This window comes from Callithrix jacchus, chromosome 6 (genome assembly GCF_049354715.1).
Source record: "Callithrix jacchus isolate 240 chromosome 6, calJac240_pri, whole genome shotgun sequence".
Lineage (NCBI taxonomy): Eukaryota > Metazoa > Chordata > Mammalia > Primates > Cebidae > Callithrix > Callithrix jacchus.
In genome coordinates this window covers 50,004,133-50,027,905 of record NC_133507.1, presented here as the reverse complement: position 1 = coordinate 50,027,905, position 23,773 = coordinate 50,004,133, and the positions used below count along the sequence as shown (strand labels likewise).

General features: G+C 39.1%; 1 protein-coding gene and 1 pseudogene across 3 annotated transcripts in view; both read left to right on the top strand.

Moving 5' to 3' along the window:
• CCDC141 (coiled-coil domain containing 141) overlaps positions 1-23,551 on the top strand; it is a 194,619-nt gene extending 171,068 nt beyond the window's left edge. For 2 of the 3 annotated variants that reach the window (XM_035304429.3, XM_035304426.3), the window contains 4 exons: positions 1,357-1,469; positions 5,789-5,905; positions 14,439-15,286; positions 17,711-23,551. In XM_035304429.3, the coding sequence (XP_035160320.2) occupies positions 1,357-1,469; positions 5,789-5,905; positions 14,439-15,286; positions 17,711-17,978 (1,346 nt within the window). In that variant the 3' untranslated portion in view covers positions 17,979-23,551. The remainder of the gene's footprint in view (positions 1-1,356; positions 1,470-5,788; positions 5,906-14,438; positions 15,287-17,710) is intronic. The other variant, XM_078327323.1, reaches the window with a different exon arrangement.
• Positions 20,715-20,772, top strand: LOC118154984 (U7 small nuclear RNA; annotated as a pseudogene).
• Positions 23,552-23,773: the final 222 nt, after the last annotated feature.

Genomic DNA, 23,773 nt, shown 5'->3' with positions numbered 1-23,773 from the left:
CATCCCTCTGCACACACATGCTCTGGTGTCTCTCCCTCTTCTTGTAGGGGCACCAGTCATATTGGATTAGAGCCACATCCCAATGGCCTCATTTTAACTTAACCACCTCTTTAAAGATCTTATTTCCAAATACAGTTACATTCTGAGGTACAGGGAATTGAGACTTCAACATATGAATTTGGCAGTATGGAGGGACATAGTTCAGCCCATAACAATGTGTAATACAACCTGGCTTAGGGTGTGGAGTCAGATAGTCCTGGGTTGAAATCCTTGTTCTCCTATTTATTGTCTGAATCACCTAAAGAAGTCCCCCTACTTTTTTTTTGAGACAAAATCTTGCCTTGTCACCCAGGCTGGAGTGCGGTGGCATGATCCCAGTTCACTGAAACCTCCAACTCCCGGGTTCAAGTGATTCTCCTGCCTCAGCATCCCAAGTAGCTGGGATTACAGGCATGCGCCAACAAGCCAAGTTAATTTTTATATTTTTAGTAAAGATAGGGTTTTACTATGTTGGTCAGGCTGGCCTTGAACTCCTGACCTCAAGTGATCCTCAGCCTTCCAAAGTGCTAGGATTACAGGTGTGAGCCACCCTGCCTGGGCAAGAAGTTCTTTTGAGCATCACATTCCTCATTTGTAAAATGTGGATAGTAGTAGAATCTATCCAAGGATTACATTGAACAATGGTTTACAGTGTTTAGGCACAGGCAAATAATAAGCATTCACTACATGATAGCTGTTTTTATTACTAAAAAGAGAGAAATCCAGTTGGAAAAGATTGAAAATATCTTCATAGAAATCTTGGCATTTCAGGTGAACCTTAAAGAGTAGGTTAGATTTTGACAGCGGAAATAGAGTGGAGGAACAGTACTCCTGGTAGAGGAAGGAACACTTAGCTGCTGTGGGCATCTTCAGGGAAGAGCTGCTGGTTCCGTTTGGCCAGAGATAAAATACAGGATGGAATTAGAGTGACATATATTTGGGAGAGGCAGATTGAAACCATGTTATGGAAGGGCCTTGAATGCCATCCTGAGGAATTTATTCTCTAAGCAGTGAGGAACCACTGAATTTTCTGAACAGGAAAAACTGAGGAAAATCGAGCTTTAAGACTATTCATATAGCAACATTATTTAGGTTACATGAAAATGGTGTGGTACAGCAAATGTAATCATTTTCCTAGAATATCTAACTTTTAGAAACATGCCTTTATTCATTTATTTATCTGTTCAGCAAATATTTATTAAGAATTTAAATTAATCAGCCCTCATGCTGGACATTAGGGAGATGAATTGCGACCTGGACTTACTTTCTTGCTAAAAATTTGACCTTTAAGACTAGTTTCATCCTTCTCCTCCCCAGGTTTGGAAGAAGGACAGAAATACATTGAGAAAATAGTGACAAAGCACAAAGAGGTTCTTGAATCTGTGACTGAATTATGTGGGTCCCTCACAGAGCTTGAAGAAAAACTGAAGGTAATTTCTTCTTCCCCAAATATGTATTTTCAAGCAAAATAAATAAAAATTGTTAATCAAATGTCTTCTGATGCAAAGATGTTTTAATAGAATTTCTCAAGGGACATAATGTGCACATTTGTTTCACAGCTTTCTAACATAATTATCTGGGTGTTTCTGATAATTAATTCTATTTCTTTCCCATCACGGCGGAGAAAAATATTGCTGGGAATGAGGGCTAAACACAATTAAGGTGTCTAGTTTACATTTTCATGGATCATATCCTAAAAAATGTGTGCCAGTAAGACTCTGCCAGTAAACTTTGTATTAAGTCGCCTATGGTTTTGTTTCATAATTAAGTAGCCTGTGGTTTTGTTCATAAATAATAGGTGTCAAGTTATTTTTCCCCTCTCCAAATTGTGGCACCAGAGAAAATAAAAATATTCTTCAGGTGTTATATTCATTGAATACCTTGCCTCATAAAAATAGTAAACTAATCATGATCACTTTCATAGAATACAGATTTGATGGTAACAAATATAGAGAAAATATTTATGTCTAGGCAAAGCCAGTTAAAGTGAAACACATGTTTCTTTGTTAATGTCATGTCAAAAACTGGTTTGATTATTGCTGTTTTCATAGCTGGCTGAACTGGTTTTTGAGGATGGAGAGAATAGCAAGGTCATTAAGAGCAAGGGCTGTAAAGCAAAGCACAGTTTCCTTGAAATAGCTTCTCCCTAAATGATTGGATTTGTGACTTTGGGTAAATTATTTAATCTCCCTGAGTCTCTGTTTCCTGATCTACAAAGTGGATTCCAGGGTAGCCCTGAGGATTGACTGTGAAGATACTAAAGATTACTGTGGTGATAATTCTTATTGATGCCTAATGGTGGTTTTGCAGTTCAGAGCAGAATTATGTTTATTTCTACCAGCCACTTTTTTTCTGAAGGAATTTCATGTCATAATTTATGTGCCGCTTCCATTTAAATAGTTTGTGAGGCTTTTAATTCAGTGGGTGCCCAACCAAATTATCTTTATCCTTTGGTTTAGAATCTAGATTATTTTAACCTTTTTACCATTTTAAGTAACACTACAATGAACATCTTTGTTCATAGCTTTTTCTTTCTTTTGTATTATTACCCACACATAAATTCTTTAATCAGGTTTGAGAAAACTGAAATTTTTAATTTATGAAATTATTAATATTTCTAATATATAAGTTATTTGCTTCCCATCAATGCTTCACAATGATAATAAACCATATATCTCATGTTATCTTTTTCAACATGGTATCCTTTCCTCCCCACCTCCACCCTCCCCACCCCCACCCTCTGAGGAGCTGCTGTGCTTCTGACTTTCAGTACACAGGCTAAAACTCGCCGCTTCCTCCCGCTCTTTGCTCTTCCTTGTCTTCAACACTCCTGTCATTTGTGTTGCACATCTTCAAGTGAGAGTCAGCTTCATAAAATCTACTTTCTCCCAGTTGTATCCCTTTCCAGATTTTGCCTTCATGGATATGCCTCCTGAACGAGCTGTTTCCACAGCCTCTCCAGCGTCCTCATTCCCCGTTCCTTCCACATTCACTGTAGTCAGGATGGCATTCTCTCTCTCTCATGCTCAATCTGTCACTTGGATTCTCTTTTGCACTAGTCAGGAGTCCCCTCATTATACACCCAGCTAGATTACCCTTCCTAAATAGTTCTGCTAGCGTCGTCTTCACATTCACAAAACTCCACTACAAACGCTTCCTCACCAAGTCAAGTTCCAATTCAGGGCCTTTTGGTGTTCTGAGGCTGGTCACCTTTCCAAACCATTGTGCTTCTACATTCACGTAGGGTTCGTATCCCACTGATCTACTATGCTCCCTGGGGTTTCCCACTTCTAAACCTTTACTTCAAGGACATGACCTTCTATCTCTGTTTTTCGAAACCTTACCATCTCTCAGAGCAAAACCCAAATGCTGCCTCCTCCATAAATCCTTCCTTAGTTGTATCACTCCCTCCCTGATCTCCCATGGCACTGTGTGCCTTCCTCCCTGTCTTAGTCCATTTGGGCTGCTATGCCAAGGGCCATTGACAAGATGCCTCATAAACCGCAGACATTTGTTTCTCATAGTTCTGGAGGATGGAAGTTGAAGAACAAGATGCTGGCAGATTTGCTGTCTAGTGTGTCTAGTGAGGACTTCCTGGTACTCACTCTAACCTTACGTGGTGGAAGAATGAGGGGTATCTCTCAGGCCTCTTGTGTCTAAGGGCACTAATTCTATTCATGAGGGATTCCCCCTCATGACCTAATCACTTCCGAAAGGTGTCATCTCCTAATACCATCACATTAAGGTGTGGATTTTAATATATAAATTTTAGGGGAACATAAACACTCAGGCTATAGCACTAATGTAATCACCACATATAACTGTTACATGTAATTACATCACATAAAACTGTTGCCATCCCAACCCCTCCTACTTGATTATACTTGAGGAAACACTCTGGCTTTGCTAAGTTTAGTCTCCCACACAATGTTTAACACTATGCTTTGTCTTTTATTGATTGATTGATTGATTGATCTAGAGACAGGGTGTTGCTCTTTTGCCCGGGCTGGAGTGTGGTGGTGTTATCATGGCTCACTGCAGCCTCAACTTCCCAGGCTCAAGCAATCCTCCAACCTCAGCCTCCCAAGTAGTGTGGACCACAGGCATGTGCTACCATACTTGGCTAATGTTTTGATATTTTTGTAAAATTGAGGTTTCACTATGTTGCCGAAGCTGGTCTCTAACTCCTGGGCTCAAGTGATCTTCCCGCTTTGGCCTCTCGAAATGCAGGAGTTAGCCACCATGCCTGACCTGATTTGCCTTTTAAAGCAAGTTCTCTCGAAAGAGTTTTGGCATTTGTAGTAAACACCCAATAGATTGGTACAGACAAGAACAATCATTCAGTGCTTGAAGATGCTTAATTCAGGTGGATGTAGAAATGAGAAAGGGTATCTCTGGCAAAAGAAATATGTATCAATATTACCTTTATGAGTTACGGATGCAACAAACCCTTGCCAAAGAATGCTTACCAACACTTTACAGGTGTGTATGAAAATAACAAATGTGTGTTTTTTTATGTTATTAAATATAAAGGTTGATGCTATGCCTCTGTCTTCAGGGGTTATAGAAAGTGGGCTCAGCAATTCCTATCAAGGCTGAAATGGTGATAGAAATTTTTCTAATGTTTAGCAATTTGAGACTTACAAAAGACTTTCACATACATTATCTCCAGTGATTTCCAAATAATCTTGAGATGAAAAGAAGGCAGATGTTTTCTGTGTTAGAGATGAAAGGAAAAGTCCAAAGAGGGTAAAAGTGCTTTACATGGGGCCCAATAGTCAATAGTGGTGGATCTCAAATTTGAATTTAGATCTAATTCAAAATCTAGCATTCTTTCCACACCAGCTGATATTTTGGAAGAAGATATCAACTGTATACCAAAGCAGAGTGACTCAGGTGCAATACGAACCAGTTCAGTTTAGAGTTGGGAATAAAAGCAGAATCTCCCCATTAATGGGTCTCCCTGAATGCTCTGAGCCAGTGTTGCATATGCATTTTGATGAGCATACCTGTTTGTTTAAGACACAGCTAAGGATTGTGTTGCGGGTGGAATAGAGACCGTTCTATTTTAGTATAATCATCATTCTAAACTGGTATGTTCTATCACGTGGGATACCAGTGGCTCTTTCTACCTTTACAAAGTCTTCTCGGCTCTCACACTGACTCCACAGCACTTTGCAAATCCCCACTACTTCCATGACTAAAACTGAGCCCCATGAAATACAAGGAATGAAATATCTTCAACCACATGAAGAAGTATATGTGCTCTCAATTGCTGTTTTTCTAGTGATATTTTATTAATCTTTTCAAGAGTCTCCCCAGTATTTTGCTTGTGTAGATTCTCTGGACTTCCTACTTTCTTCTCCCCTAGAGACCTTTAATCATTTCTACCTCACTGCTGCTCCCCAGACTCTCCTGATGGTTTACACTGCCATGCATAATGATTCCTTTCTCTAGAGAATGCTCCCGCGGGAACATCCTACTATAATGATTACTTTTTTTCCTGCTGGGCCTTTCAACAACCAATTTTTACTGGCAGTGAACTTTATCAAAGGAATGAGGCAGGAGAGAAACTGTGAGCTGGGAGGGATAATTTTATAAAACATATCATGGGAGTATACCAGTCTCTTGTGGAATACATTTGCTGAAAGATTGCAAGTGGTCTATGTTTTCTTCCAAGTAGTTAGTGTATGGCACTCTTCCTCCAAATTTCCTGGCTCAGGCTCTCGCTAACTGTTGCTTTGTACAGCAGGGAGACGTTTTAAAGATGAATCTGAATTTGGAAGACTTCCATGATGATTACATTGACCTGCTAAAGGAACCAGCAAAAAACAAGCAGACAATATTCAATGAAGAAAAAAGTAAGGTAAAGAAAACTACTTAATCTCAGCTATTCATTACTTTTGCTCTGAGGGTGCAGTCATTGCGCATTGCAAAATAAAAGTGAATTGCAACCTTCTTATGTATCCAAATAGAATTTCCCAATGTAAATGCAATGTGAGTTTCCTCCCCCCTTACTTCCCATCTGCTCCTTACCTAGTGCTTCTTCTCTCTGCTATGCTGTTTCCTCTGAGCTCTCACTATCGAGTACTGAAACCATGACATTTCACAGTAGCACTGGGACAGCCATTTAAATGCCATGTCTCCCCAAACCACTTCTATTTTTCCCATCTCTAGCTGCCTTTTCCATTGTCTTTTTATATCCAACCCAACTTCAAATTTTACTTCTCTTTTTGTCATATTTTTATGATTTTTGTTGTTTTTCACAACTCATTAGCAAAGCTTAGTACATGAAGTTAGATAGTATCTTGTTCCCATAGAGTCTACCTCTAAGATGATATTTCCAGGAACATTTACCAAACTATAGAATCCAGCTGGAATATCAATACTGACATATTTAGAGAAATGTTTAAATTATTCTAAAACTTATGCACTTACTGATAAATTAAAGCATGTAACAACTACAGATACTCACAGGAATGCAAATGTGTCACGATTTCAAAAGTATTATTTAAATGACAACATCATGTTGGTTTGCCGCCTAAGTTGCTCACTCTCTGTCGTAGCTGCTGGACTGTAATTAGCTTTTGACTTTTTGCTTTGCCAAGATGCCCATTCGTTCCTAAGGTTTCTCTCTCGAGGAGCTGAAAGAACAATCAGAGTCAACATTATTCTCAACCATCCTCAAACTAATAAAATACACTTCTTAGGATGTGAGAGTTAAAAGCAAATAAAAACCCTCTGCATTGGTAGCAGTTATTTCATGGAGAAAGTCAAGGCCTGTTGCAGTTATACAACCACCGGGCAGCAAGTACTGCTAAGCAAGCTGTCTTTTCTGTGGTAGGGCCTTGAGCCACTTAAACCCAGATTCCTCTCTCAGGCAAAGGAAAGCTGCCAAACTTTGGTCATGTTGCTGGGTGTTACTCTTATGTTAAATGGTCTGTGGTTACTCCAATTGGTCTAAATCGGAGTTTCTCAACCACAGCACTATTGACGTTTTGGCTAGAGAATCCTCTGTTGTAGGGAGCTGTCCTATGCATTGTAGGAACTTAACAGTATTCCTGGCCTTACTCACTAGATGTCAATAGCGTCTATTATAACAAAATCACTTCAATTGAGAATGACTGGTAAATATAATAAAGAATAGCCTTAAATGCACCACATTTTCTTAAAAAGGCTTCTAAGAGTTACTAAATCCAACATCTTATCATTTATTTTATTTAGTTCAGCACAGTTTCCTACATTGTGAACCAGACACATTTACTAAAAACTCAGAAACAAAAGTTATTGCTGCCAAAGCAAACAAAAATAATTTATACTTAGTAAAAGTAGTTTTTCTTGATTTTATTTTCTTATTAGAAGAAACAGATTCTTTTAAATTTAAAAAACAAAGCAAGATCACTTTTAATCTTATATAAACTAAAAGGATAAAGAAAGCATCAGTCATTTTGGGTGTAAGTGAAGGTCTACAATTACAGCTGTCAAGAATTCTTATTAACATCATTTCATGTCCTGGTGCAATTGGTGTAGACAGCAAAATGAAAGGGTGGCAGAAATCTTCACTTTTAAGTATCTCAATCACGTTTACCCTCTTATCGTCTCTATTATGTATATGTAGATCAGATGTAATGGTTCTCCACAACCCCATGTGGGCAGAGAGGAAGCACCAAGTGAAAAGCTTGTCCTGGTATTATCGCAGCCAATTCTGATACCCTTAAATGATGGCAGTCTTCCTGAGGAAATTATTCGAGTCCAAAAGAATAGTTCCACTGAATTACTACAAGAATATATTCAACACAGGATTTTTTTTCCTGGAGATAGCAAAGTACTTCTCATTTTACTGACCCAAAAATGCAGCTGGTGGAATTAGGCAGTTCACTAAATGCAGCGCACATAGCACTGCTAACAGATTAGTGATGGTGTTTTATTCCCAATGTGAGCACCGAAGCTAAATCCATGGTAATATCTGGATACTCCTAAGGTTAAATGGAAGCACACAGTATTAACAGGCTCACCTAAAGCCATGGAGCTATTTGGTGGAAGATGATGGCTTCTAATGCCATTATTTAGAACTATAGAATTTTAGTGCTAGAAGGGATTTAACAGTCATCTGATCAAATCTCATTTTACAGTTGAGGAAACTGAGGCCAAAAGGGATTAAATATTTTGCCCGCCAAAAATTACAGAAAGTAGTGTAAGAACTGGCAGTCACTCCAGTTCGCTAGAATTTTAGCCATATGCTTTTCCCACAAGACCAAACTGGAGCTCCCAGGAACTGCTGCATATACATAAGCTGTTTTGTAATTATATTGTAGATGTCCATGACAAACTTTTCCCCCTCTTCCTATTCATCTGTTCACAAGCAATAACATGAAAATACTTTTATACCAAACAATTCAGTGGAGTGCTCTTATCAGACTGGGTGGGGGGGGGGCTGTGTAGGGACCCATCCCCAACACACATACGCTAATCCTGATCACCTGGCAGGTACAGGAAGATGTTCTTGAAACACTTGCTAGCCAGGCACAGTGGCTCAAGCCTGTAATCCCAGCACTTTGGGAGGCCGAGGCGGGTGGATCACGAGGTCAAGAGATCAAGACCGTCCTGGTCAACATGGTGAACCCCCGTCTCTACTAAAAAAAAAAATACAAAAAATTAGCTGGGCATGGTGGCGCGTGCCTGTAATCCCAGCTGCTCAGGAGGCCGAGGCAGGAGAATTGCCAGAACCCAGGAGGCAGAGGTTTCAGTGAGCCGAGATGGTGCCATTGCACTCCAGCCTGGGTAACAAGAGCAAAACTCCATCTCAAAAAAAAAAAAAAAAAAGAAAGAAAAGAAAGGAAAAGGAACATTTGCCTTGAAAACAAATTGGGAAGAGACAAAGTGTTCTTCTTCACCTTTTCTTTTACCTCATCCGCCTAAAGTGCCGCAAGATACCATATTACCTATTGTTGTTTAAAGCCCCTGCTAAGGGCCTTCTCTACAAATGCCTTTCACAGACCAAGCCCTACGCTTAATACCTTCCTTTGTTACTTCCTACTTACCTTCATTAAATCTTACTTACCCTAAAGTAAGCCTATCTGTTATGGAGGTATTGTGGAATATGAAATCCTGTGGTGTTTCCTTCAAATTTACCACGGAAGTAGTTCTCCGCTCTGTGTACTTTGAGGATTGGTTCTGCCCACTTAGTTGAATGGATGTAGGAATAACACTGTATTCTCCCTTCCAGTCACTTTTTCTGCCTACATGGCAATGATTGTAAATTCAAGTGACTATGTCCACCAGAGGAAATGAGAGGTCAGAAGTCCTGACAGAGATAAGATGTGAAACTATAGATTTAGTATTCATTAAAAGTTAATTGTTTACTAAATATGTAAGTGGGTGATATCTTTGAGGGGCTGAGTATATACAGATGATTAGAGAACTTAAAGATAAGACCGCAGGTCATTCATATACTTAGAAGGTGGGAAAAGAAAAAGGAATCAACACAATGACAACGATCAGCCTCTTGACTTGATATAAGAAAACTAGATTGAGAGTTGAGTTATGTTTCTGTGAATTAGGTCAGAGTTTCCCAGCTATTTTGCCAGAACTCATTAGGCTGATGCAAATATGCCCTGTCTGTACTGAAAACCATAGATTTATTTAACCCTTTCTGAATAAATAACACACATTTTTTTCTAATAAAAAATGTGGTTTTATGGTGGAGAAATGTTAACAAAGAATTAGTGTGTGTCAATGTTTGGATACTATTTTAATAGTTGAAAACTAGACAGATCTAGAAAATATAGCTCAGTGAGTTTTTAAATGTTTCTGGCTGGGTGAGGTGGCTTACGCCTGTAATCCCAGCACTTTGGGAGGCCAAGGCAGGTGGATCACCTGAGGTCAGGAGTTTAAGACCAGCCTGGCCAACATGGTGAAAACCCATCTCTGCTAAAAATACAAAAAATAGCTGGGCATGGTGGTGGGTTCCTGTAATCCCAGCTACTCAGGAGGCTGAGGCGGGGGAATTGTTTGAACTTGGGAGGCACAGGTTGCCAAGATTGCACCATTACTCCAGCCTTGGCGACAAGGGCAAAACCCCATTTCAAAAATGAAAATAAAAATAAAATAATGTTTCCATAATGACTTAAAAACTGAAATCTTATTTGCATTTTTTTTAATTTTTAAATTTTTTTTATGATACATAATAGACGTACATAGTTTTAGGGTACCTGTGATAATTTAATACATTCATTTTTTTTTAAGAATAAAAGCAGAAGTGCCGAGAGCTAAATAGAATTACTCAGAAAACCACTTGCATATATATTAAACTCACCTAATCTTGCTTCCTGAGATGATTACATAATAAGTAATTCTAGATCAGTGCCATAGGCATCATTTGTTATGGTTTCAAGATGTCATTTGATAACCACACTCACGATGCTCTCTTAAGATAAGTGGAGAAATGTGTACTGAATGAGGGTTTGACCGAGTTATAATTGTACTCGCGTGTTAAGTAGTTCCTCAGCATCAACTTTGGAGACACGCTATCTTGCAGAGATATCTGACTTTGTTCTAAACACTGCTGTGTTCAACATTTTCATCAGTAGCATTAATGGATAGAGGAATTGGGAAATTTTAGTTGACTACAAATTCAGTATAAATCAATGGTCCCATGTGATTTTTATTTAAAAAATGAACTAATACAATCACCTTAATAAAAACATATCATACAGGTCAAGAAGATAATGATTCCACTGATGACTTACCATCTGGAAAGTAAACAACTCTAGAAACAAACATGTTTATTGAGGAGTTGAAATGGTTCCAGAAAAAGATTTGAGAAAACTTTCTCCCTCTTATTGATAGTAGAAATTATTGGGTAGTAGTATTTTCTGAGGAAAGTACTTTTCTATTTTAGGAATTGTTAGCAGTGAAAAAATGATAGTGTTGGATTCCTTTCCTGCATTTGGCACCAGATGAAAGTAAGATACAGGAGTCAGGAACCAGTTAAAGCTGGATGGCTTGAACTTTTCTAGTGGGTTCCCCCAAACTTCAGGTCTGATTTAAATAGATTAAATGTGCTCCCAGTCCACTTGGGTGCACATCTAGACAACCACAGCCTTCACCTCCAGGGGCTTTTTGTGCCTTAGAGCCAACCTGAACCCCCGCATTTTATGAAAAGCAAATCCAAAAGAGAGGGCCTTAGAGAGACAGATCCGAGCATGCTTACTTCCTTCTTCCAAACCCTCAGTTAGGAAATAATTTTCTCCCTAGCAGGGATCGAGGAGTTGGGAGACTGGTCTGGATTTTTATTCAAGTTTCTCTCCTAAGCTTGTTGTAAGTTTTCAGGCAATTGTAAAACATTGTTCTTCTGTGGAGAGTCATAGGTTACCTGAAGAAGTCATTTAGGAGTTGTCATTGTCTGTCCCTGAAAGGCCATCAAGTCAACAAATGTCCCTGCTCTCCTGTGAAGGAACTTGTGGCCCAGTAGGAGTGGGACCTCCCAGAAGTGACCAAGATGATGAAAGACAGTTGAGGCAAAAGAAGACCTGAGGGTATCTGACACAAAGAAAGAGGCTTAGACAGGTTGCAGGACCAATTCTCCAGTCACAGGGCTGTTAAAATTGGAGAGCAGCTGGACTTCCTGCGTAACTCCAGGAGGCAAATTCAGATCCATTGGAGGAAACTGCAGGAAGGCAAATCTTTGCTAGATATGGGAAATAGTCTTTTTTTTTTTTTTTTGAGATGGAGTTTCGCTCTTGTTACCCAGGCTGGAGTGCAATGGCGCGATCTCGGCTCACCGCAACCTCCGCCTCCTGGGTTCAGGCAATTCTCCTGCCTCAGCCTCCTGAGTAGCTGGGACTACAGACACGCGCCACCATGCCCAGCTAATTTTTGTATTTTTAGTAGAGATGGGGTTTCACCATGCTGACCAGGATGGTCTCGATCTCTTGACCTTGTGATCCACCTGCATCGGCCTCCCAAAGTGCTGGGATTACAGGCTTGAGCCACCCAAGTAAGGCATACATTCTCAAAGTACCGTTTCAGAAAAACTGTTCAAATAGAGGCTGCCAGCATGTTGTAGAGGAGATTCTCAGACTGAATAAGTGGTTGATCAAATCCCTATAAGGAGGAAAATAAGCATTCTACTTTCAGGAAGAGAGAGAGAGAGAGACTGAGCTAGGCTGTGACACAACAACCAAACGAAGGAGGAGCAATTAGTAAGTTTAGTATTTTTTTTTTAAAGAGAAGAACTTCAAAGAATGCCTGGGTTTTAGACTCAGAATTTAAACTTTTACTAAATAGCTCGCTTTCTCTAAGCTGGGTTAATGTTTCTCTGAGGAAAGGTCATCTCTGTGGCATAGTAGAAGCAACATTGTTTTGCTTCTACTCTTCCTTCTGAAAACACATTTCTTTTGTTTGTTTTTTATTTTGAGACAGAGTTTTGCTCTTATTAGCCAGGCTGGAGTGCTGCAATGGTGCAATCTCGGCTTGCTGCAACCTTCACCTCCTGGGTTCAAGCAATTCTCCTGCCTCAGCCTCTCAAAGTAGCTGGGATTACAGGCAACTGCCACCAGTAATTTTTTAAAAAATTAGCCTACCCAGCTAACTTTTTTATATTTTATTATATTGGCCAGGCTAGTCTTGAACTCCTGACCACAGGTGATTCACCTGACTTAGCCTTCCAAAGTGCTGGGATTACAGGTGTGAGCCACCACGCCCAGCCCTTATTTTCTTAAAAACCACTTACAAAGTATATATCAAGAGCAAGACTATGGGTTAAAATGAACTCAAAGGCAAGGCAAGACATAACTTTCTATGTGCATCAGTTAACACAGGACAAAAACCTGTGTTTGGGTACCTAAGTAAGAAGGTACCCAAAATGCTGAGGAAAGGTACAGGAAGGAGATATAAAACAAGCAGGTGGGGATAGATTAGATCACTTTTCAGCAATGTTCTTTTGAGTCTATGCCACAGGGATATTTGAGCCTCTTCTTAAACCAGAGATGGATGTGGATTAGACTAGGACAGTGGAAGCAGGGAAAGATGTGCTGCTACTCACAGCTTCTAGCAGGATTACACTTCGATTGGAGCACTGAGATAAGTGGCGGGCGCTTTCCCATTGTATCTTCATGTGTTCTCTTGGGAAAGGCCATCATGTCTGATTGTTCCATTAATATCTACCTCCTCCACTAGGCTATTTCTCCTTGACTGCAGAGACTGTATCTACTTTAATTCACCAAAGTGTGCCTCTAATGCTAGCGTGGTACCTAGTATATAGTAGTAGGTGCTCAATAAATATTTTTCCAATGTGAGAATAAACTAAAGGACTTTAAGAAAACAAAACTAGTCATGAAAAATGGCTTTCTCTATATGAAGTACATAATAGTGGTCAAATGCACAGAGCAAGAGAATAGAGTGGTGGTTGCCAAAGGCTGAGTGGGAAGGAAGATAGAAGATTAGGGGGTTATTGTTTAATGGATACAGTGTTTCAATTGGAAAGAGGAAAAAGTTCTGGAGATGGATGGCAGTGATAATGATACTGAATGTGAATGGACTTAATGCCACCGAACTTAAACATGGTTGAAGTGGTAAATTGTATGTATATTTCACTACAATTTATTTTTTTTTTTAAAAAAAGGAATGGCTTTCTTGGGAGAGAAGAGGGGTTATCCTGGGAGGGTCTGAGGAATCACTCAACAAGGGAGTCTCTGATGGTCAGAAACTGTGTGTTCACAGGGAACGTAGACAAACCAGACCTAAGCTGACTTTGCTGGTGAAGAAACCTTGTGTTCACAGGGAGTGTAGACAAACCAGACCTAAGCTGACTTTGCTGTTGAAGAAAGCTTGTGTTCACAGGGAGTGTAGACAAACCAGACCTAAGCTGACTTTGCTGGTGAAGAAAGCTTGTGTTCACAGGGAGTGTAGACAAACCAGACCTAAGCTGACTTTGCTGGTGAAGAAACCTTGTGTTCACAGGGAGTGTAGACAAACCAGACCTAAGCTGACTTTGCTGGTGAAGAAACCTTGTGTTCACAGGGAGTGTAGACAAACCAGACCTAAGCTGACTATGCTGTTTGAGGAGACTCCTCACATCATGGTGTGAAAGCTGTTGATCCAGTCCAACTCCTTCACTACAGATGGAAACTAGGGATTTCTCTCTTCTTTTCCCAAGGTCTATAACATTTTACTCAGAGACTTGAGGTCTTTAGCAAATGCTAAGTAATGAGAAGTGGGACCGTGCTCAGGATAGACAGACAAATGGTTTCCCATATGTAATTCTTGCTCCAGCTCCCTAAGTTTTAACTCACTGTAGGTTTTCTGAAGTTATCTCTCTGAAGTTGACTTTTACTCTAATTGAAACTGGCAAAAGGAAAACGAATGAATAAGGAAGATTTGGCTTTTCTCTTTTCAAGGGGCAGGCGCAAGTGGCAGATCTTTTGGCCGTCCATGGAACAGGGGAACATCGGCAACAAGACCTGAAGGTGTCCACTGACAAGGAGGGTGGTGTCCAGGGCCTGCTCCTGCCTGAAGACATGCTCTCAGGGGAAGAATATGAATGTGTCTCACCTGATGACATCTCCTTGCCTCCACTCCCGGGAAGCCCTGAGTGCCCCCTTGCACCATCTGACATGGAGGTGGAAGAGCCTCCCAGATCCTCCCTCAGCCTTCACATAAGCAGCTGTGGGGTGGAGGCTGGGACCAGCAGCCCAGGGGATGCCCAGGAATCTGTTCTTCCACCACCTGTTGCATTTGCAGATGCATGCAATGATAAGAGAGAAACATTTTCAAGTCATTTTGAGAGGCCTTATCTCCAATTCAAAGCTGAGCCCCCACTAACCTCTGAAGGATTCCTGGAAAAGAGTACTGCCTTGCACAGAATCAGTGCTGAACATCCAGAGAGCATGATGAGTGAAGTGCATGAGAGAGCTTTACAGCAGCACCCTCAGGCTCAGGGCGGTTTGCTAGAAACTCGAGAGAAAATGCATGCTGATAGTAACTTCACTAAAACTGAAGATAGGCTGCATGCTTCCCCTGATGCATCCTTGGGCCTCAGGTTTCAATCAGGCACCAGCAGGGGCTATCAGAGGCAAACGGTTCCTCAAGAAGAGATTAAAAGCACATCAACAAAGAGCAGCGTGGTCAGCCTAGCTGACCAGGCACCTAATTTCTCCAGGCTCCTGTCTAACGTAACTGTCATGGAAGGTTCTCCAGTGACTTTGGAAGTTGAAGTAACAGGATTTCCAGAGCCTACACTGACATGGTGGGTAGCCTATAATGACAAGCCGTAAATGGGAACAAATTCAATCACAGACAAAAATCATTCTCTGGGTACTAACTTTAAGGTTTAGGGCTAGCTGATTAATATTCTAGGACACTGCAACTCTGCATGATTCAATTTCACATCAGACCCCTCTCATTGTAGCAGCAGCATAGTTACAACCGTTAAGAAAAAAGGATAACCATATAAGGTACTAAAAATTTAACAAGCTTCCAAAGCACTGTAGGTTAGTTGTGCTTGTTTTTCTTTTTCTGTGCTTAACATTCCACATTTCTAAAGATTGTGGGCTGAAATTCTTTTCTGTTGTCTATTTCCATATAAGCATGATGTTTGCTTTAACTGCCTTTATGCAACTGAAAAATATAAGAATCTGAGTTTTTTCCTTTTTCTCTCATTTACCTCTTTCATCTTTTTCCTCTTTCCAATAAAGTCACACATGCCATCTCCCTAACATTTTGTTTTACTAAGATTTCTTTTCACAAATTTTTTCAAGGTGAGAAGTGGAATAAAAATATTTCTGTCACAGTTGCTTCAGGTGACAGGCAATAAACTCATTTTTGAAAGGTACTATAATAACTGAGCTGTAAACGATATGATTTCACTCCGGAGACATCATTATTTTTTAGCCTATTTGTTTCAGTAAAAGCAGACTGTAGAATACAGGTTTTGGATTGCTTACTGTTGGTAACGAAAGCATTCTTTTTCAATATATGGGTTACTTTAAAACATTTAGAAAATTCTCATCCTTAAGCAGATGTATTTGAGGAAAAAGTTACGAATCTGTGAGAGCCAGTTTATACTTATAAACTAAGAATAAATAAAATAGCATGTATTGATCCTCATGTTTCAGTAGACCTTAAATTACCAGTTTCAGTTACTGTGTATGCCCATTGATGGTACTTGAAATATGAACCAGTTATCTAAGGAACTTATGGGGAAACTTTGGTTTCTCTCATTATGAGAAGAAACGGCACTTGTGCAAGGTTAGTGCAGTCACTTCGGCTTTTTGTTTTGTGGTCTTTATAATTGCATGTTTTTTTCAAATCAAGAGTTTCATATTTATGACTTTTAAAGATATTTAATTCATTATTAAATCTCAGTTCGCTCCAAAGAAAAAAGTTGTCTGATGTGTTTCTTGTTTTTGTCTACCTGGTAAATATTAATAATTTGGTTAGTACGTATGTGTTTAAAGAACCACTGCAACATACATATTGTTGAAGAACTATTGAATGTTGTAAACAAATGTTTTGCCATCAGATCTACAACTGTGCTAAATTATCAACTGACAAACTTTAGGAGAATTATACATTCTTAGGACACCCAGGAAAATGCAAAGTTCTTAATTAGGCAATGGGAGCAGAAAATAATTCAGATTTGTCATCACTCCTGAGTGGTGGATTGTGGGTATAAATAAACAAGAATCTCAGATAACCAAAATAAATTATTTGCCTTATAAAAACATGAAGTTAAGCACTCATGTTCATAGGAAACTTTTAGAAATTTGTTATTAATAGTCATAATCCAGTTGCATAAATACCTTTTATAATTAGAAGCCATTTTCTTCTAACAAAATTGCTTCAAAAATTAAATGATGTTATTTCATCAGGCAGTGATGTTAAGTACAATCCTCAAAACAGCACATCTGTATTGTCATGTGGCTATTGTGGTATGTCTATGAGGGGGTAAAGAAGTCTCACTCCATTACAGTTTCTAAGGAGTCACAGTTGCTGTTCCATAGTGGCAAAAAGAATAAAGCTGGACAACATGATGGTGCCATTTCACACCCTAGGAAATTGTTACTATGAGCAAATGGTGGCCTAGTGTGACCAGATGGTCTGTTTTATTTTTGTTTTTGTTTTTAGACATAGCTGAATATCTGCATTTTCATATGCAATATTCCAATTTTTAAGGGATTTCAAAAAATTCAGCTTTTCAAAAACATTGTCTGAGCTAGTCAAAGCAATTCTCTTGCCACCAGTTACCAAATTCTGCTTGAAAGATAAACAGCCCATAATCCCAGCTACTCAGGAGGCTAGGGCAGGCAGTTCAAGACCCGCCTAAGTAACATAGCAAGATCCTGTCTCTTAAAAAAATAGAAAATAAGAAACTAGCCCACACATGGTGGTGGTAGGTGCCTGTAGTCCCAGCTACTTGAGAGACTGAGGTGGGAGGATTGCTTGAGCCCAGGAGTTTGAGGCTGCAATGAAATCTGATTCTGCTACTGCACTCTAGTCTATCAAAGAAAAAAGGTAAACAGCCCCACTGGAATTCGTTGTGGCTACAGGGTTCCTACTAATCCTAGAGAATATTGCAGTGGTAATGGGCCTATTTGCAACTGTTGTTAGAACGTGGAAAAGATGTGAATAAACATCAATCCTGACTTTAAAAAGTGCCTCTCTGCTTCAGGTACAAGAAGGGCCAGAAACTGTCTGCAGATGAGCACTTACAGGTTTTACACAAGGAGACAAGGCATTCGGTGTTCATTCGGAAGGTATGCAAGGCAGATGCAGGCCTCTATGTGGCTCAGGCCCGAAACTCTAGCGGCACTCTCTCTTCCAGTGTCATCCTCCACGTGACAGGTAACTGCAGGCCGCCAATCACAAGAATTAACTGGATAACCCTGTGTGTCATCTATGTTAGTGTGTTCCTAATGTACTGGCTACTCACACAATAACTGTGGTGGTGGCACCAATGGACATAATTTTCATGTGCCAAAAGAACAATGCAGCTGTTTATCTTCCTGTACCTCTTGCAGAGCATCTCCTACCAAGTGTATCTCCAGTCTGTTCACTGTATTTGTTTGGCTAATACCACTGCTAGGTGAAATAATCAAATTTTCTTGTGTGTTTAATTGTATTTGAGAAGCTTGGTAAATTATCTGTAGTGGATGAGAACATATTTTTGTATTCTAGAAAGAGATGTTTTCAATATAATATGCAGCAAAATTATTCTATGCTTATTCCCTCCTAATTTAAGGGTGTGCAGATGAAGGCTGACTCAACATCGAAATGTGCTAAATTTCAAATACAGTCGTGTGATGATTTATTTTTAATTGCATTTTAAAACATCTCTTTTTAGAGACTATCAGCAGAACTATTGAATTGAAGTTGAATTCTTGTTTGCATTAGCTGTCCTTTAATTTTGCTTTTCATGTCTTGATCTTTTTACTGAAATGCTTTCTATGTAATTTCAACATAGACTACATTCCTGAGTCTGATGATGTCACCGTAAATAATCATTCCTCATGTTCCTCTCACGGGTTTGACATTGGAGAATAGATGTGCCATCAACTTTAAATAGTTTCCATCTTTGGTCAGCTCTGCGTGTCATACAGCATGATGGAACACAAGTTGCAGGAAAGAACCAGCATTATCCGTGTCATTCTATTGATGTGTTTTGAGCAGCAATATATACAACTGTAACCAGGTGTTTCTGCTTCTAATCTTCATTCTGCTGATGACCATTTTTATACTCTTTGGCAAAGCATCTCATTGCCTCAGTTTCCTGTCTGGAAAATGAGTTCATCGTCTACGTCTTGGGCAATTGAGTTTTCATTTTGTGTCTTTTAAACATCTGGAAAATGGAAAGCACTCTATGAGGGCTAAGGATAATGATATTGTTTAATGTAATTTGCCATCAGACTGGCCTCCGGCTCACTATTTCTTCTTTTTTAGATGCTATTTCTTTAGAATATTAAATTAACGGAGTGCTGTTAATATGTAATTTTCAACTAGTCCCATGGGGGAAAGTGATGTTTTATGAATTGGGGCTTAAATTCTTTTCGAATTTCTTAAGACTGCATTCTTTTCAAAGACTTGAAATTAAACTCAGGAGGATACATTTTGTTTGTTCTAGGGGGAATCATGTGTAATAGGATGGGCTGAGATGAGTTATATCCTTTTATAATAATTACTATAATATTGGAGTATTCTATGCCTTTCTGAAACACTTTATTCAGAAAAGATTTTTTTTTCTTCCTTTAAAAAATAAGCATGAAGTAGACAGGCATTTGTTTTTCAGATTTTCAACATAGCCTTATCATGCTGAGGAAAATCTTTAGGTGAAAGAATAATTCATTACAGATTTTTGATGAAGGGAAGGAATTAATTGTGTTGCTGAAAGACTGTCTACAAATAATCAAAATATTTAAATGTAATATATTCAAGTGGATGTTAAAAAGTTACTGAATTATCTGAAGATGCGAAATGTGTAGTCAAGTAAACAGTTAGCATATTCTTTCTTTTACTGCATATTCAATTTAATTAAAAAATTAAATCTCAGTTTCCTTCTAAATTTTGATAGAAACGTATTAAAAGCTCATATACACAGCATCCTAGGGAATTCTTATTCTCTTAACTATAGTTTTTTTGTTTTTTTTTTGAGACAGAGTCTTGCTCTGTACAGTGGTGCCATCTTGGCTCACTGCAACCTCCGCCTCTGGGTTCAAGCAATTATCCTGCCTCAGCCTCCCAGGAAGCTAGGATTACAGGCATGCCTAGATAATTTTTATGTTTTTAGTAGAGACCAGGTTTCACCATGTTGGCCAAGCTGGTCTTGAACTCCTGACCTCAAGTGATCTGCCTGCCTCATCCTCCGAAAGTGCCAGGATTGCAGGTGTGAGCCACCATACCCAGCCTCTTATATCCTTTTTGTCCAATTTCAAATAATGTATGAATCTTGCCTAACTGCTGTTGCCCATGTGGAAGCTAAAGAGTAAAAACCTACTCATGTCCAGGGCAGGCGAGGCCCAGTAAAAAGTTGTCTCTCTTCCCACTTTCTCTTTCTTACTAATTTGGCAGGATCACCCTTCCCATTTTGTCAATATGGTTGAATTTGTGTGTTGGGGTTGTTAGGGCATGGGAATTCCTGGTTTGTTTTCTCTGTTTCAAGTTTGTTCATGTTAACCCTTTGTGGAGCAGAGTGGATACATATACACCCATGGTGTAGGATGAAAGAAGGCACGCAAAATCCATTTTTAGAGACAGAGAGAGACGCAGAAGGTGGAGAGCAGAAAGATTAGAAAAGAGTACTATGCTGATATTCAAGATACAGTACAGATAGCTTTCCATGTATCTATCCATTGACCTATTAATCCAGGCTATTGATTGACTAACATGGCAGTAAAGAATAATTATTCACTTATTCTTCTGGCTGTGTTTTAATTTCAGAAACTTAAGTGTAATTTTCCTTTTTGCTAGGGTTTCTGTCATGAGAATATAATTCTTTTTATGAAAGTTTCAGTTGCGGTTACTGGTTAAAAATGTAAGACCTAGGAAATTTAAGTGTCGTCTCTGTTTTAAGGTATATACATAATTTATAACCGTTTACTTCTAAAGAAAATTCTGAATGGTTAGTAATATCAAAACATTTTCGACAAGAACCTCAAATGAAAAGAATTAATAAAAAGCAAATGTGTTACAACTCTTTTAGAATTTGTCCTGCAGTTTTTTTGTTGAAAATTAAACTCAGGATTTTCAACAGAAAACTTTAAAAAACTCCTAAACTCTTTTTTTTTTCATTGTACTTTAGGTTCTGGGGTACATGTGCAGATCATGCAGGATTGTTGCATAGGTACACACATCACAATGTGGTTTGCTGCCTCCATCCCCACATCACCTACATCTGGCATTTCTCCACGTTATCCCTCCGCAACCTCTCCCACCCACCCACTGACCCTCCCTTGACCCCACAACAGACCCCAGCGTGTGATGCTCCCCTCCCTGTGTCCATGTGTTCTCATTGTTTGTCACCCACCTATGAGTGAGAACATGTGGTGTTTGATTTTCTGTTCTTGTGTCAGTTTGCTGAGGATTATGGTTTCCAGATTCATCCACATCCCTACAAAGGACATAAACTCGTCATTTTTTATGGCTACATAGTATTCTATGGTGTATATGTGCCACATTTTCCTTGTCCAGTCTATCATCGATGGACATTTGGGTTGGTTCCAGGTCTCTGCTATTGTAAACAGTGCTGCTATGAACATACATGTGCACGTGTCTTTATAATAGAATGATTTGTAATTCTTTGGGTATATACCCAGTAATGGGATTGCTGGGTCAAATGGAATTTCTATTTCTAGGTCCTTGAGGAAGTGCCACACTGTCTTCCACAATGGCTGAACTAATTTACACTCCCACCAACAGTATAAAAGTGTTCCTAGTTCTCCACATCCTCTCCAGCATCTGTTGTCTCCAGATTTTTTAATGATCACCATTCTAACTGGTGTGAAGTGGTATCTCAATGTGGTTTTGATTTGTGTTTCTCTAATAATCAGTGATGATGAGCATTTTTTCATATGTCTTGTTGGCCTCATATATGTCTTCTTTTGAAAAGTGTCTGTTCATATCCTTTTCCCACTTTGGGATGGGGTTGCTTGTTTATTTTTCTTATAAATCTGCTTTACTTCTTTGTAGATTCTGGATATTAGCCCTTTGTCAGATGGGTAGAATGCGAAAATTTTTTCCCATTCTGTTGGTTGCCAGTTCACTCTAATGATTGTTTCTTATGCTGTGCAGAAGCTCTGGAGTTTGATTAGGTCCCATTTGTCTATTTTGGGTTTTGTTGCCAATGCTTTTGGTGTTTTAGTCATGAAGTCCTTGCCTTTGCCTATGTCCTGAATGGTTTTGCCTAGGTTTCTTCTAAAAAGTTCCTAAACTCTTTAAAAAAAGTAAAAAATATTTTATATATACTTGACACCTCGAAGAGCTACAAAACAAAATGTTTTTGAGCTTTTATAAGGCAAAACCATTGAGTTTTCCATCTTTGATATTCTAGTAAAAGGATGTATAAACATTTGGTGGTAGTTTTTCCAAGAGAAATTTACAGTAGGAAGATTTACATTTGAATCTCTGAATATTCTACAATATTTAAAATATTTGAACAAGATGCAGAAAAATTTTTGACTATTTTAATCAATACTAGTAATTTCTATCACTTGTAATCAAGACAGATACTTAAAAAGATGACTACGAGACCCTGCTAACTGCTTTGCTCAAATTAAAATTTCCTCAGATAGCTCATAGGCCCTTTACAACCTGGCCTTCCCTCTCCACCTTCTCTCTGGTCCACTCCTATTGCCCCCCACCACTAGCAAAGTGACATTTAACTTCAGGGTTTTAACCTATCATGCTCTTCTCTCCATCCTTTTCTTCCTATAACTCTCTTACTATCTTCACCACCCTATCTTCATGACTTAACTCTTGCTTATCTTCCAGTACCACTGAGACACAACTTCCCCTGGGAAGCCTCCTGACCTATCAGGTCCAGAGTAGATGGTCCTGCCATGTGCACTGTCAACACCTGCACTGCCCAGCCATGTCCCTGCATACACACACTGGAATCTCAGGTTTGAGCATCTGTCTCCTCTGGCTGTAAGATCTTATCAGCAGGATCCGTGACAGCCCTGTTGTCATTGTATTGCCAGCACCTAAGACATAGCCACACTCAGTAAACTCTTTTGAATTGTTGCCAAAGGTAAACAAAGATAAACCTAGCTTGCTTTTTCTCCCCTTTTTAGAAAGAGGAGAGGGGAAATGAAAAAGCCAAAAAAATGATTCTCCCTTCTTATAGACAGGAGTCAATCCAAATCATGCCCTAACAATGAAGCATGCATGAGACACTCTCACCTCATCTGCAAAACTTGTATGAGAACCCTCCAGACGCTCTGGGCTAGACCTTGATTGAAAATTTAAATTTAAAAATCAATGCTGGCTCCAGGGATTAAAATAATAGTGGGGAGGAAAGGGGAAAGGTCCAGGATTGTTGTTCGTGGATCAATATTGTTCCAACATTTTAAAGTGTTCCAACATTTTGAAACGTATGTACTTAGGCATAAATTTTCATCTGGTATGAGGAACTGGGTGCCTCCACTCTCTATGACTAAATCCAAACTGTCAAAACCAGAATTTATGTACTTCCTTAGAACACTACGTAAATGATCAATATTTAATTGTAGCTGAGGCTTAGTAATCTGGGCTGTGAACAGATCTTATTTGAAACCAGTATTTCATACATAGTTGTAAATATAAAGAAAGCCAAATCCAAGAACTTAAGAGTATTTGAATTCCAAATGAAGAAAAGAAAGAATATCCTATTTTGTTCTGCTTTGTATTTGTCTTTATTCATGACCATTTCTTACTAAAGATTACCGTCTGAAGCTTTTGACACTCCTGTTGTATGTACAGCATTGTAAGTGCAGCCATGAAATAAGCTAGTTGAAACAAAATAAAATATCTTCTTCCAGTATGCTCTGATATTGTGTCTGTCAATGTACATGCCAAAGCCTGAAGACTGTTTTCCATTTATAATATGCAGAATCTTGAGTTTCTTTGGAAAGTTAAAAGTCTTACACTGACTAAATGAAAGTGTCCTTTTTTAAAGCAAAAACAATTCATTTTCTCCACAGTCATCACAGGAGATGAGACTTGAATGTTATCAGTTGTGCATGAATTCAACCTCAAAAACAGA